The following is a 14,860-nucleotide window of genomic DNA, read 5'->3' on the forward strand; positions in this document are numbered from 1 at the left end:
TCAGGGCTCTGTGCAGGCCAGTCAAGTTCTTCCACACCGATCTCGACAAACCATTTCTTTATGGACCTCTCTTTGTACACGGGGGCATTGTCATGCTGAAACAGGAAAGGTCCTTCCCCAAACTGTTGCCACAAAGTAGGAAGCACCGAACCATCTAGAATGTCATTCAATGCTGAAGCATAAGATTTCCCTTCACTGGAAATAGCACAAGCATTTCGCTACACTCACATTAACATCTGCTAACCATGTGTATGTGACAAATAAATTTGATTTGATTTTGAAATAAGAGGCCTTGCCTGAACCATGGAAAACAGCCCCAGACCATTATTCCTCCAAACTTTAAAGTAGGCACTATGCATTAGGGCAGGTAGCGCTCTCTTGGCATCAGCCAAACCCAGATTCGTCCACTGGACTGCCAGATGGTGAAGCATGATTCATCACTCCAGAGAACGCATTTCCACTGCTCCAGAGTCCAATGGTGGCAAGCTTTACACCACTCCAGCTGACACTTGGCATTGTGCATGGTGATCTTAAGGTTTGCGTGTGGATGGAAACCCATTTCATGAAGCACCCAACGAACAGTTATTGTGATGATGTTGCTTTCAGAGGCAATTTGGAACTCAGTATTGATGACTATTGCAACCGAGGACTGACAAGTTTTCGGGCTGAGCCTTTGTTGTCCCTAGATGTTTCCACTTCACAATAACAACATTTACAGATTACGGGGCCAGCTCTAGCAGGGCAGAAATTTGACTGAAAAATTCCAACAACTGACTTGTTGGAAAAGTGGTATCCTATGATGGTGCAGCGTTGAAAGTCACTGAGCTCTGCCAATGTATGTCTATAAATATTGCATGGCTGGGTGCTCGATGTTATATACCAGTCGGTAACCGGTGTGTCTGAAATAGCCGAATCCATTAATTTGAAGGGGTGTCCACATACACTATATAAACAAAAGTATCTGTGTCTGTAAACATTGAGGGGATTTTATTCATGTTTCCGATTAACCGGTTTAGCATTGATTGCATTTGTTTTGGAACAGGGCTGCCTCCCGGGCATGAACCGGTTGCCCCGTTTTAAAGTCGGTTCAAAACAAAAGTGATGTAGGTTAAGCACTTGGAGTAATGAGTAGGATTATTGTTTGTGCACATATGCAAAAGCGATTGCTTTTGAGAAACACGCTTTATCTGCCTTCCCAATGGAAACTAGTTTAAACATTCGAACATATGTTATTTGGAAAATAGTTGTTGTAAGCTATGTTTAGGAATTATGCATTACGCTGCCTTGAGGCGCAGGCAGCGTAACCAAGCGGGCAGAATAGGCTCCCTCACTCTCTTTGCCCGTACGTACCACGGGCCATGTCCCAGTGCACCTAATCGAACTCCCTTACCGTGGGTATGGAAATTGAAGAGTTCCCTAGTTCCGCCACTATCACATTTCTGCTTCGTCACTCTCACTGAGTGTTTTGTTTGCCCAAGTGATGATTGTATGGGTTATTTCAGTTATTTATTTGGTCGCAAACAGATAAGATAAGATAAGACGAGTTCAGCTTGGTTTGGTTCTTTTGCTGCTGCTGTCGGTAGAAAAGGTCGCGGAAGTCCTGGGTCCAATCTGCACAGTGACAGACTGCAGCATCATCGTGATACCGCGTGACAGTGGCTTGGGATACACGCGCGAACGACTCTTTGGTTGAAAAATAAGGCGACCGGCGGTTTTGTACAGAGATACGGTTCAAGGTTGCTTTTCTCGGGGACCAGTGCATTTTCTGGCAGGAAAACAGGTGAGCAAAGTTGGTTATTTAGCAAATTAATGGGCTGTTCTAGGAAACTATGGTCATAATTTTGACAGCAACCATATAGCCATCGGTTGGAAAACACAGAAACCATCGGAGAGAATAGTTCCCCATTTGACAGCATTTGCTTAAAAACCTCTTAAGGATCGGAGGATCACCTAAAATGACATACACAAATCTAACTGCCTGTAGCTCAGGACCTAAAGCAAGGATATGCATATTCTTGGTACCATTTGAAAGGAAAACTTTGACGTTTGTGGAAATGTGAAATTAATATAGGAGAATATAACACATTAGATCTGGTAAGAGATAATACAAAGAATAAAACATGCGTTTTCTATTTTTGAAATGTAAGGGAAAGGCCATTATATGATTTAGGAGTCAAGGCGCAATTTAGATTTTGGCCACTAGATGGCAGCATGGCATGCGCTCAGTTTTAGACTGATCCAATGAACCATTGCATTACTGTTCAAAATGTTGTATCAAGTCTGCCCAAATGTGCCTTATTGGTTTATTGAAACAGTTAAGTACATAACTGTGCACTCTCCTCAAACAATAGCACGGTATTCTTTCACTGTAATAGGTACCGTAAATAGGACAGTGCAGAAAGCTTGAATTTTTGCTAATCTTTCTGCCCATATCAGATATGTTTATGTCCTGGGAAATGTTCTTGTTACTTACAACGTCATGCTAATCACATTAGCGCATGTTAGCTTGGAAACCGATCCTATAGAGGTAAAACACCATCCCCTTTGCATTATCTTCTTTTTGGGAAAAAACTACAGAGATAAACTTCCTTTTACATTTTCCCTGCGCAATATGATTTTCTTCCTTGCAGATATGAGTCAAGGCCAGGGTCAAGCTCCTACAGGGCAGGACCAAGATCAGGTCACTGGGATGGTGTGTCTGGAGTCTGAGCTGCAAGATGGACAGTGAGATCTTATCACACACTCATCACACAATCAGATAGCTTATTTATATTATAGTATTTCTGCTGCAAATGTAAGATACTAAGTATATTATTCCATAGTAGGCCTAAAGGTAGAGTATTACACACTGACATGCAAGTATTCAAATAACAGTATTACATTCATGTAATTACCCATAATTGGATGTTAGAGGCAATATGTAAAATACAGTAACACAACTTTATTTGATCCTTTCCATATTCTTCTTATATTTGTCAGCTATCTAAATGTGACTATCTGTTCTTGTCTATAGGATGAAGGAGGTGGAGGTGGATGAGCAGAAGATTCTATTGGTCCGTACCCAGGGCTTGTACAGTGCTGTAGGGAGCAAATGTTCCCACTATGGCGCTCCTCTAATCAAAGGTATTATCTACACACACATGCATGCACAGAACACCCGTCCACATGCACGCACACTCACCGGAGGGTAAGCAAGTCATTGCATGTTCCTGGCTGGGCCATGAGTTAACAGTTATTATTTATTCTAAACCATTGTGTTGAAAATTGGGTCAACCCATACAGGCTTGTTTGTTTTGGTAGTCTATTCATTCATGTAGAGTGTATTTACATAGAGAACACTGTATTCAAAACTCTGTCATGAAAATGTCAGGCTTGTTGACAGTTCTATTGATGCAAGTGCACAATAATGGCATTTGTCACGGTGTGTCATTCACCATGCTCTCTGGATGCTGGCTATGCCCTTTTCATACGTCTCACATTACAATCTGATTGGGTGCAAAAAACGGCAGTGCCGCAATCATTAGTCATAATCAGGGGTCAAAGTAGGTCGGTACGGTCCGGTGTCCTGGTAAGTATATTGTGGGGGTAATAAACACAGTTATTAGTCACATTGGAGAGTGGAGAGAATATTGTGACTACTGTAGTGTTTTGAACAATGAAAATGTCATGCTCTCTCACGTCACAGGAGCCTTAGTCGGTGACAGAGTGAGATGTCCCTTTCATGGTGCATGCTTCAACATCAAGACTGGAGATATTGAGGAGTATCCTGGCCTGGACTGTTTGCCTAGTTATAAGGTATTAACTTGCTTCATATTAATAATGCAGTTCAATTACTGGGGAACAATAACTGTGAATCAATGGATACTTTGTCTTGAATGTGTTGACTCTGTCACCTACACTAACTCATCTTTATTTTCTAAGGTCAAAGTTGAAGATGGTAAAGTCTATGTGTCAGTAAACAAAAAGGTCAGCAAGAATGCATGGTTTTCTCAACATAGTCTCTCTTTCCTAAATGTACATGTAGCTTACTGAGTACATTTGGTGCGTAGATGGACCTTAGGACTAAAGTATCCATGATCTCCTCAGTCTCTGAAGGTGTACAAGCGGGTGAAGGATATGAGCTGCAGAGTGTCAGGGGTCAGGCACACCATCCTGCTGATAGGAGGAGGTGAGGATTGGGCCTGACATGTCAGGAAAAAGGGGGAGGCTTCTTCAGGGAGTGGAGAACTCAAAACTAAATGATGTGTGTGTGTGCAGGACCTGCCTCTTTGCTGTGTGCCGAGACTCTGCGACAGAACCGCTACGAAGGTCGAATCGTCATGGTGACCAGGGACACCCTGCCACCCATCGACAAGCCCAAGCTCAGTAAGGTAAGGGTGAATGGTCATGGTGACCAGGGACACCCTGCCACCCATTGACAAGCCCAAGCTCAGTAAGGTAAGGGTGAATGGTCATGGTGACCAGGGACACCCTGCCACCCATTGACAAGCCCAAGCTCAGTAAGGTAAGGGTGAATGGTCATGGTGACCAGGGACACCCTGCCACCCATTGACAAGCCCAAGCTCAGTAAGGTAAGGGTGAATGGTCATGGTGACCAGGGACACCCTGCCACCCATTGACAAGCCCAAGCTCAGTAAGGTAAGGGTGAATGGTCATGGTGACCAGGGACACCCTGCCACCCATTGACAAGCCCAAGCTCAGTAAGGTAAGGGTGAATGGTCATGGTGACCAGGGACACCCTGCCACCCATTGACAAGCCCAAGCTCAGTAAGGTAAGGGTGAATGGTCATGGTGACCAGGGACACCCTGCCACCCATTGACAAGCCCAAGCTCAGTAAGGTAAGGGTGAATGGTCATGGTGACCAGGGACACCCTGCCACCCATTGACAAGCCCAAGCTCAGTAAGGTAAGGGTGAATGGTCATGGTGACCAGGGACACCCTGCCACCCATTGACAAGCCCAAGCTCAGTAAGGTAAGGGTGAATGGTCATGGGTCAATTGAAAGCTGGCATGACCACCGCTGTTCTAGAACACTTCCGAAAAGAGCATCTTTTGAGCCCACAAGGTGTGTGAAGTTATTTTAGTATCCACAAAGTTTGTAATGCCCCTTCTCATCCTCTCTCGCTACTCCTCCACAGGCAATGCATTTGGAGAGTGCTAGCCTCCTCCTTCGGCCAACTGACTTCTTCCAGCAGTATGACATAGAGCTGTGGACGCAAAAGGAGGTGAGACCATGGGGAGGAATAATGTGGCAATAATTAACCTGTTGACATAGCCTACTGGAGTATCTTTTTATGAGTTGTTAGCTCACACAATGTATTGAAGCCAGATAGATAATGTAGCATACTGTCTTTGGTCAGTAGCACCATGTGATCTAGCTTGTGATCAAAGCCCTGGCGTAATCTAAATGTGTGTGTGTGTGTGTGTGTGTGTGTGTGTGTGTGTGTGTGTGTGTGTGTGTGTGTGTGTGTGTGTGTGTGTGTGTGTGTGTGTGTGTGTGTGTGTGTGTGTGTGTGTGTGTGTGTGTGTGTGTGTGTGTGTGTGTGTGTGTGTGTATTTGCATTTGCCTGGGTTGTTTGTAGGCAGTATCTGTGAACCCAGTGGAGAAGACAGTGAAGCTGAATGATGGCTCCTTGCATTACTATGACCAGCTGCTCATATCAACAGGCTGCAGGTCCGTGGCCTGTTACTGTTACCCCTCCCTTATCGAACACCGTTTGGGTCCTTGTGTGTCAAAAAGATCCATGTTAAATTATACTATTTGATGTGTCGATTAACAAAATTCTATTATAGAATATTGTATGCGCTGACTTTGCTTGTGTAGGCCAAGCACCACCACTACAGTCAGTAGCACTGTCAAAGCTGTAAAAAAAGGTCTACAAATAAGCACACAAACCTGCCCCTATTGATGTGTTTACAATACCGCATTGGTAATAAGCCATAATTTGTTTGACTGAATGGGAAAGCAGTGTGAACACTGCTTCTATACTCCGCTTCCATTATTTTGATCACACGGAATGGGATATGTTCAGAGTAGCTTCAGAAAGTAATATTGACACATATACCGATGCGGTGAATGAGTTGATCTTTTTTTTTGACGCTAGGCCAATTGTGCGTCGCCCCACGGACCTCCCGGTCGCGGCCGGTTATGACAGAGCCTGGGCGCAAACCCAGGGACTCTGATGGCACAGCTGGCGCTGCAGTACAGCGCCCTTAACCACTGCGCCACACGGGAGGCCGTGAATGAGTTTATCAGGAAGTGCATAGGAGATGTTGTACCCACTGTGACTATTAAAACCTACCCCAACCAGAAACCGTGGATAGATGGGAGCATTCGTCAAAACTGAAAGCGCGAACCCTCGCATTTAACCAGGGCAAGAAAACTGGGAATATGGAAGAATACAAACCGTGTAGTTATTCCCTCCGCAAAGCAATCAAGCAGGCTAAACGTCAGTATAGTGACAAAGTTGAGTCCCAGTTCAACGGCTCAGACATGAGACTTACAGTGCCGTGCGAAAGTATTCACCCCCCTTGGCATTTTTCCTATTTTGTTGCCTTACAACCGAGAATTCAAATAGATTTTGGGGGATTTGTATCATTTGATTAACCTAACATGCATACCACTTTGAAGATGCAAAATAGTGAAATTTTGAGAGAAAACCTCCTTCTATCCGCAAGGGCATTGAAGATGAAACGTGGCTGGGTCTTTCAGCATGACAATGATCCCAAACCCGGGCAACGAAGGAGTGGCTTCGTAAGAAGCATTTCAAGGTCCTGGAGTGGCCTAGCCAGTCTCCAGATCTCAATCCCATAGAAAATCTTTGGAGGGAGTTGAAAGTCCGTGTTGCCCAGCAACAGCCCCAAAACATCACTGCTCTAAAGGAGATCTGCATGGAGGAATGGGCCAAAATACCAGCCAACAGTGTGTGAAAACCTTGTGAAGACTTACAGAAAACGTTTGACCTCTGTCATTGCCAACAAAGGGTATATAACAAAGTATTGAGATAAACTTTTGTTATTGACCAAATACTTATTTTCCACCATCATTTGCAAATAAATTAATAAAAAATCCTACAATGTGATTTTTCTGGGGTTTTTTTCTTCTCATTTGGTCTGTCATAGTTGAAGTGTACCTATGATGAAAATTACAGGCCTCTCTCATCTTTTTAAGTGGGAGAACTTGCACAATTGGTGGCTTACTAAATACTTTTTTGCCCCACTAATCCATTCCTTACTTAGATTTACCTGTATTTTGGGTATATGTTGTGAAACTGTTAGATATTACTTGTTAGATATTACTGCACTGTCGGAGCTAGAGGCACAAGCATTTCTCTACACCAGCAATAACATCTGCTAAACACGTGTATGTGACCAATAAAATTTGATTTGATTTATCGTCCCTAGAGTGAATAGAGTACTTGTCAGCACTAAGCAAGAGGAGGATATTTTTAGGTCCTTTTGTTGACTACAGTAATCAAATAAGGGCACATTTTAAAGAATCAGTCACACTGGTCCCCTACCTGTCTTGGTATATGCTACCTAGACAATGTCAGAGCCATAGCTATAGGCCTACAGCGTTTGTCACCACATTCTCCATGACAATCACATTCTCATTTGAATTGGTGACCATTTGAATACTAGATGTCAAACTCTACTGAATCTGTATGCCTATTTAATGATCTGTCCAATGCTAGCATACTAGCATGTTAGCTGTCGTTTTACCCACGTCTCCCTCTCTTTCTGCCTCCTTGTAGGGCGAGGCCTCTGAGCTGTCCTGGCTCTGAGTTGGAGGGAGTGAGGATACTGCAGAGCTACGAGGACGCCAAGGAGATCCACCAATCCTGTGTGGGAAAGAAGGCTGTGGTCGTTGGAGCCTCCTTCATAGGTTAACCATAAAGAGATCACTTCATACTGTTCACTGAGGAGAAGTCCTCAAATTTTTTAATTTAATTTATAAATTAAATGTATAAGTAGTTTATTAACTATAGGTTTGTGACTTGGTTGCTTACAGTAAGTTGAGGTTGTTGTATTTGATTTGTGTGCCTCAACCAAGTTTTCCCTCCTCCATTTTTACATCATAGGTATGGAGGTGGCATCCTACTTGGCAGACAAAGCTGCCAGTGTGGCGATGGTTGGCAACGGCTCATATCCCTTTGAGAGGTCCCTGGGCCCAGAGATTGGGAAGATGACAATGCAGGTCTGAGACAATGGTTATCATATGTAATGTACTCTACCTGATACAATACTCACCACTAGGCTGCAAACGTTTATGAATATGTAACTCCCAAGTTTTGGTAGTATAACTCAAACACGAGTGTGTGTTTCTCCTCTGTCGAAGATGTTGCAGGAGAGCAAAGTCAAGTTCTACATGAACGACGGAGTGGTGGAGATCAGAGGGGAGAATGGCAAGGTATAATAAATCAATATTCACCCAGCAGCAAACATCACCACAACTTACATCACTGTAATACACGTTATGGACATTCTCTCAAGACCGATAGAGATGATTAAGATTGAACATTGTTGTTCGTATAGGTGAAAGAGGTTGTTCTGAGAAGCGGTGCGGTCGTGGAAACGGATGTGGTGATAGCAGGGATCGGTAGGTAATCTGATACTTCTGCATATCCTTAAAGATCTATAAAGGATCCATTAGAGTTTCCATCAGCTCACACTTTCCCTGTTAAATCTCTCTACATGTTCTCTGTGGAACTTTCCCATCCTATTTCCACAATTGGTTTGAATTAACCAGACCTAGGTTCAAATAGTATTCGGTGTCCGGCAAGCTCAATCAAGCAGAGCTGAAATATTTTAATGAAAATAAATACTATTTGTGTCACGCCTTGGTCTTAGTATTTTGTGTTTTCTTTAATTATTTGTTCAGGCCAGGGTGTGACATGGGGTTATTGTATTGTCTTATTGGGGTTTTTGTAGGCATTGGGATTGTGGTTGATTAGTGGTGTGTCTAGTATAGGCTTGGCTGCCTGAGGCGGTTCTCAATCAGAGTCAGGTGATTCTTGTTGTCTCTGATGGGGAACCGTATTTAGGTAGCCTGGGTTTCACTTTGTATTTCGTGGGTGATTGTTCCTGTCTCTGTGTAGTGTTCACCAGATAGGCTGTAATTAGATTTCACGTTCCGTTTTGTTGTTTTGTATTTGTATCAGTTATTTCATGTACCGCGATTCATTCATTAAAGTCATGAGTAACCACCACGCTGCATTTCGGTCTGACTCTCTTTCTACAAATGAAGAACACCGTTACAATTTGAACCCAGGTCTGATAGATGGGGTTTCACAATGTTGGAGGTATTGATGTAACCATCATGTTTTCTCCTTAGGTGTCATCCCTAACTCTGACTTCCTGAAGGAAAGCCAGGTGGAGGTGGATTCTAGAAAGGCTGTCATCATTGATAAGGTAACCATGATGATGGTTATCATTAACAAGCTATAGTTATGTTGAGGTAATAACTATGGTACTAATGGTTTACACTCCCCAACACATTGCTGCTTCCCTACAGTTCATGAGGACCAACATTCCAAATGTTTTTGGAGCAGGAGACGTGACGTCCTTCCCTCTCACCATACGGAAAGACCAGAGGGTCAACATTGGACATTGGCAGTTGGCATCAGCTCACGGTAAAATCTCATTTTATTTGTCACATGTCTCGTAGAAAAAGGTGTAGACTAACAGTGAAATTCTTACTTACGGATCCTTTTCCAACAATGCAGAGTTAAAAATATATATGGCTATATATAGGGAGTAGAAAATAACATGGCTATATATAGGGAGTAGAAAGTATCATGGCTATATATAGGGAGTAGAAAATATCATGGCTATATAAAGGGAGAAGAATATAATATGTTTTTGGACCATAATAGATCTTTAGTGATGTGGACACAGAGTAACTTGAAGCTCTCGACACACTCCACTACAGCCCCGTCAATGTGAATGGGAGCGTGGTCAGCCCTCCATTTCCTGTAGTCCACAATCAGCTCCTTTGTCTTACTGACATTGAGGGAGAGGTTGTTGTCCTGGCACCACACTGCTAGGTCTGACCTCCTCCCTATAGGTTTTCTCATCGTCAACGGTGATCAGGCCTACCACTGTCGTGTCGTCAGCAAACTTAATATGGTGTACAGGAGGGGACTAAGCATGCAGAAGGAGACTAAGCACGCACCTATGAGGGGCCCCCGTATTGAGGGTTAGCGTGGCAGAAGTGTTGTTGCCGACCCTCACCACCAGGATCCAGTTGCAGAGGGAGATGTTCAGTCCCAGGGACCTTAGCTTAGTGATGAGTTTTGAGGGCACTATGGTGCTGAACTCTGAGCTGTAGTCAATGAACAGCACTCTCATGTAGGTGTTCTTTTTGTCCAAGTGTGGAGTGCAATAGAGATTGCGTCATCTGTGGATCTGGGGAGGTATGCGAATTGCAGTGGGTCCAGGGTGTCTGGGATGATGGTGATGATGTGAGCCATGACCAGCCTTTCAAAGCATTTCATGGCTACAAATGTGAATGTTATGGCGCTATAGTCATTTAGACAGGTTACCTTTGTGTTCTTGGGCACCGGAACTATGGTGGTCTGCTTGAAACATGTAGGTATTACAGACTGGGTCAGGGAGAGGTTGTGGCCTTGTGAATGTTAACCTGTTTAAAGGACTTACTCACATCAGCTACGGAGAGCATGATCACACAGTCATCCGGAACAGAAGGTGCTCTCACGCATGATTCAGTGTTGCTTGTCTCGAAGCGAGCAAACAAGGCATTTATCTCTTCTGGTAGGCTCGTGTCACTGGGCAGCTTGTGGCTGGGTTTCCCTTTGTAATCCATGACTGTTTACAAGCCCTGCTACATCCAATGAGCGTCAGAGCTGGTGTAGTAGGATTCGGTAGCAGGATTTCTTATATGCATCCGGGTTAATGTTCGGCACCTTGAAAGAGGCAGCTCTAGCCATTTACCTCAGGGCAGATGTTGCCTGTAATCCATGGCTTCTGGTTAGGATATGTACGTACGGTCACTGTGGGGACAATGTCATTGATGCACTTATTTATGAAGCCGGTGTGAAAAAAAAGACTGCTATGCCTGTATTCTTCATTCATGATCCTGAAACTTTTGTCCCTGCCTATCACGAACACACCTGATTCAGCACAAAAAAACAGAAGTCAACCACTATGGATATGGCAATGAGAGAATGTCAATTGGTTGGATGTTAGAAATAGAATTAACATTTTAACGTGTTTGCTTTTTCCTCAGGAAGGGTTGCAGCACTGAATATGTTACAGAAGCAGATTAAGATCGATTCTGTTCCTTTCTTCTGGACAGTGCTGCTAGGGAAGAGTGTCCGCTACACAGGTGATAATCCGAGATGAGATAGTGATGCCTCTAAACTCTTGGAAAAAGGGTTCCAAACGAGTTCCATGTAAAACCCTCAGGAAAATGTTCCACATGGAACCCAAAAGGATTCTACCTGGAACCAAAAATGGTTCTTCAAAGGGTTCTCCAATGGGGACAGCCGAAGAACCCTTTCAGGTTGTAGATAGCACCTTTGTTTCTCTTTCATTCTACACTCTTAGAAACCGTCACTGTTCAATTAACTAATAGTGCATTCGGGAAGTTTTCAGACCACTTGACTTTTTCCAAATTTTGTTACGTTACAGCCTTATTCTAAAATGGATTACATAATTTTTTGCCTCCTCAATATACACACAATACCTCATAATGATGAAGCAAAAACAGGTTTTTATAAATGTTTGCACATTTATAAAAAATAAAAATCATATTTGCACAAGTATTTGCCGGGCGCAGTGCGCGCTAACCAAGGTTGCCAGGTGCACGGTGTAGTCTCCGACACATTGGTGCGGCTGGCTTCCGGGTTGGATGCGTGTTGTGTTAAGAAGCAGTACGGCTGGCTGGGTTGTGTATCGGAGGACGCATGACTTTCAACCTTCGTCTCTCCCGAGCCCGTACGGGAGTTGTAACGATGAGACAAGATAGTAGCTACTACAACAATTGGATACCACGAAATTGGAGAGAAAAAAGGGGTAAAATAAAAAAGGATCTCTCTGTGCTGTGCTCTGTTCATCTTTCCCTTGATCCTGACATGTCTCCAATCTCTGCCGTTGAAAAACATCCCCACAGTATAATTCTCCTAACATGCATCACCATAGGGATGGTGTCAGGTTTCCTCCAGACGTTGGCCTGTATAACAAGTGTCACGAGTTCAATCTTGGTTTCATTAGACCAGAGAATCTTGTTCTCATGGTCTGAGAGACCTTGTGCCTTTTGGCAAACTCCAAGCGGGCTGTCATGTGCCTTTTACTGAGGAGTGGCTTCTGTCCGGCCACTCTACCATAAAGGCCTGATTGGTGGAGTGCTGCAGAGATGGTTGTACATCTGGAAGGTTCTCCCGTTTCCATAGAGGAACTCTGGATCTCTGTCAGAGTGACCATTGGGCTCTTGGTCACCTCCCAAACTTCTTCCATTTAAGAATGATGGAGGCCACTGTGTTCTTTGGGACCTTCATTGCTGCATTTTTTGGTACCCTTTCCCAGATCTGTGCCTTGACACAATCCTGTCTCGCAGCTCTACAGACAATTTATTCTACCTCATGGCTTGGTTTTAGCTCTGACATGCACTGTCAGCTGTGGGACCTTTTATTGACAAGTGTGTGCCTTTCCAAATAATTTCCAATCAATTGATTTTACTACAGGTGGACTCCAATCAAGTTGTAGAAACATCTAAAGTAAGAGCAATGGAAACAGGATGACCCTGAGCTTAATTTTGAGTCTCATAGCAAAGAGTCTGAATACTTATGTAAATAAGGTATCTGTTTTTTATTTTTAAGAAATTTGCAAAAAATGTATGACAATTTTCACATTGTCATTATGGGGTATTGTTTGTAGATTGATGAGGATTTTTTTATATAATACATTTTAGAATAAGGCTGTATCTTAACCAAATGTGGAAGAAGTCAAGGGGTCTGAATACTTTCCGAATGCACTGTATGTGTCTTATTTGTCTCTCATACCTATCGTTTCCAAGGCTATGGTGAAGGATACACAGAGATCATATTCAAGGGCAAAGTTGAGGAGAGGAAGTTCCTAGCTTTCTATATCAAGTAAGTGACAATGCATTGCTTTACCTTCCCTTTCTGTTTTGGTTGGTAGTTTTGTAAATGTCATATCTGTGCCTAAGATGCATCGTGTGTAGTTGGGCACAACATAGGAAAATGTTTTGCAGCGGAAATTAAAATGAACGTTCTTATTGGACAGGACAAGTTCTGTTTTAATATGTTTCCTGGGGACCCTCCTAGTGGCGCAGCGATCTAAAGCATTGCATCGCAGTGCAAGAGTTGTTACTACAGACCCTGGTTCATTCCCAGGCTATGCCACTTGGCCGGGAGTCCCATAGGATGGCGCACAATTGGCCCAGCGTCATCTGGGTTTGGCCGGGGGGCTTTACTTGACTCATCGCGCCCTAGCGACTCCTTTTTGCGGTTCAGGTGCCTGCAGGCTGACCCCGGTTGCCAGTTGAAAGGCGTTTCCTCCAACACATTGTTGCGGCTGGCTTCCGGGTTAAGCTGACGGGTGTTAAGGAATGCGGTTAGTCGAGTTATGTTTTGGAGGACACATGACTCCACCTTCGCATCTCCCGAGCCTGTTGGGGAGTTGCAGCGATGAGACAAGATTGAAAAAGGGGGGTTAAAATTGAAAAAGACCATTTAAATAAATAGAATTTTCTGTGAACACAACTCTGAAAGCATACATATGTGATAACCAGGGATGATCAGGTGGTGGCAGCAGCCAGTCTGATGTTTGACCCTGCTGTCGCTCGACTGGCAGAGATGATGTCAAACGGATTAGTCATAACCAAGGCACAGGCACGGTGAGTTACCATTTTATATGTACACAAGCAAGATAAATATATGAGAGAAAGAGGCAGTGTGTTCATGCCTTAGAATGGTGTTAATTAATCAAAATGTTGTATTTTCCACATAATCTTAGTTTACGTCTCTTTTGTAGATCTGATGACCTCAGTTGGTTGCAAATGTAAAACTCCTCTTCCTGCAACACTCCATGGTCAACGCCCGGTCCGACGGTACCTCCTTTAACCCTCAAATCAATGGATATTTAAAAAATGAACATTTTCTTACTCTTCTCTCTAATAAAAAGCCAAATGGTCTCAGGATTATGTTTGCTGATCGAAAACTACTGGGTGTTCTGTGTGATCTGTAGTGTTTTAAAAATCTTTTTAGGAATAAAAGGACTATTCTATGACATGTCTTTATTGCCTTTGAATGTCTTTACAGTTACAGTATTTGGAATAATGGTAGTCTATCACACCTTTTCTCAATAATACCATATGCTGTGGTTCAGGTGGTGAGAAATAAGAGTAGTAGCCTCCAGTATCCCAGAAGCCCCGGCCCGCCCTAATATTGAATGTGATGCGTTGCCTGTCAGGAATGGAGTGGGGGGAAGATAGAAAGGTGTTGAAAAAGCACTGGATTATGGAAGTGTAACAGCATATGAAACAGCAGCTCAGACATCTTTTAAAAAGATAGGTGTAATCCAGGCCCAGTTGTAAGTGAACATTTAAGAACACAATACTATGCCTTCTTGAATATATTCACAGATGGATCTAAGGACCCTAAAACAGGGAGGACAAGTGCAGCTTTTAGTGTTCCTGAGTTGGCAGTGACTAAAGAGCAACACATCATTTATCTGTTTACACAATGGAGTTGATGGCCACACTCTTGGCTGCAGAGTGGCTGGAGGAGAGTGTAGTCATCTGCTTTGACTCTGGTGTAGCACGGATTACCTTAAATGAATTTGTGTCTCAGAGCAGACAGGATGTATTATATGAGAT

The 14,860-nt window shown here is 43.4% G+C and overlaps 1 protein-coding gene across 1 annotated transcript; it reads left to right on the forward strand.

Annotated features, from left to right (window-relative positions):
- Positions 1-1,402: 1,402 nt before the first annotated feature.
- On the forward strand, positions 1,403-14,271 carry aifm4 (apoptosis inducing factor mitochondria associated 4). The gene is made up of 19 exons (XM_046294314.1): positions 1,403-1,780; positions 2,631-2,724; positions 3,014-3,123; positions 3,686-3,795; positions 3,922-3,966; positions 4,087-4,168; positions 4,258-4,370; positions 5,139-5,225; positions 5,583-5,674; positions 7,755-7,885; positions 8,082-8,197; positions 8,339-8,410; positions 8,536-8,599; positions 9,335-9,411; positions 9,515-9,632; positions 11,249-11,347; positions 13,037-13,112; positions 13,775-13,879; positions 14,017-14,271. Exons 2-19 carry the CDS (start codon positions 2,633-2,635, stop codon positions 14,045-14,047), a joined length of 1,620 nt encoding a protein of 539 aa, XP_046150270.1. The 5' UTR covers positions 1,403-1,780; positions 2,631-2,632; the 3' UTR covers positions 14,048-14,271.
- Positions 14,272-14,860: the final 589 nt, after the last annotated feature.

The sequence above is a fragment of the Oncorhynchus gorbuscha genome, linkage group LG13 (assembly GCF_021184085.1).
Source record: "Oncorhynchus gorbuscha isolate QuinsamMale2020 ecotype Even-year linkage group LG13, OgorEven_v1.0, whole genome shotgun sequence".
Classification (NCBI taxonomy): Eukaryota; Metazoa; Chordata; class Actinopteri; order Salmoniformes; family Salmonidae; genus Oncorhynchus; species Oncorhynchus gorbuscha.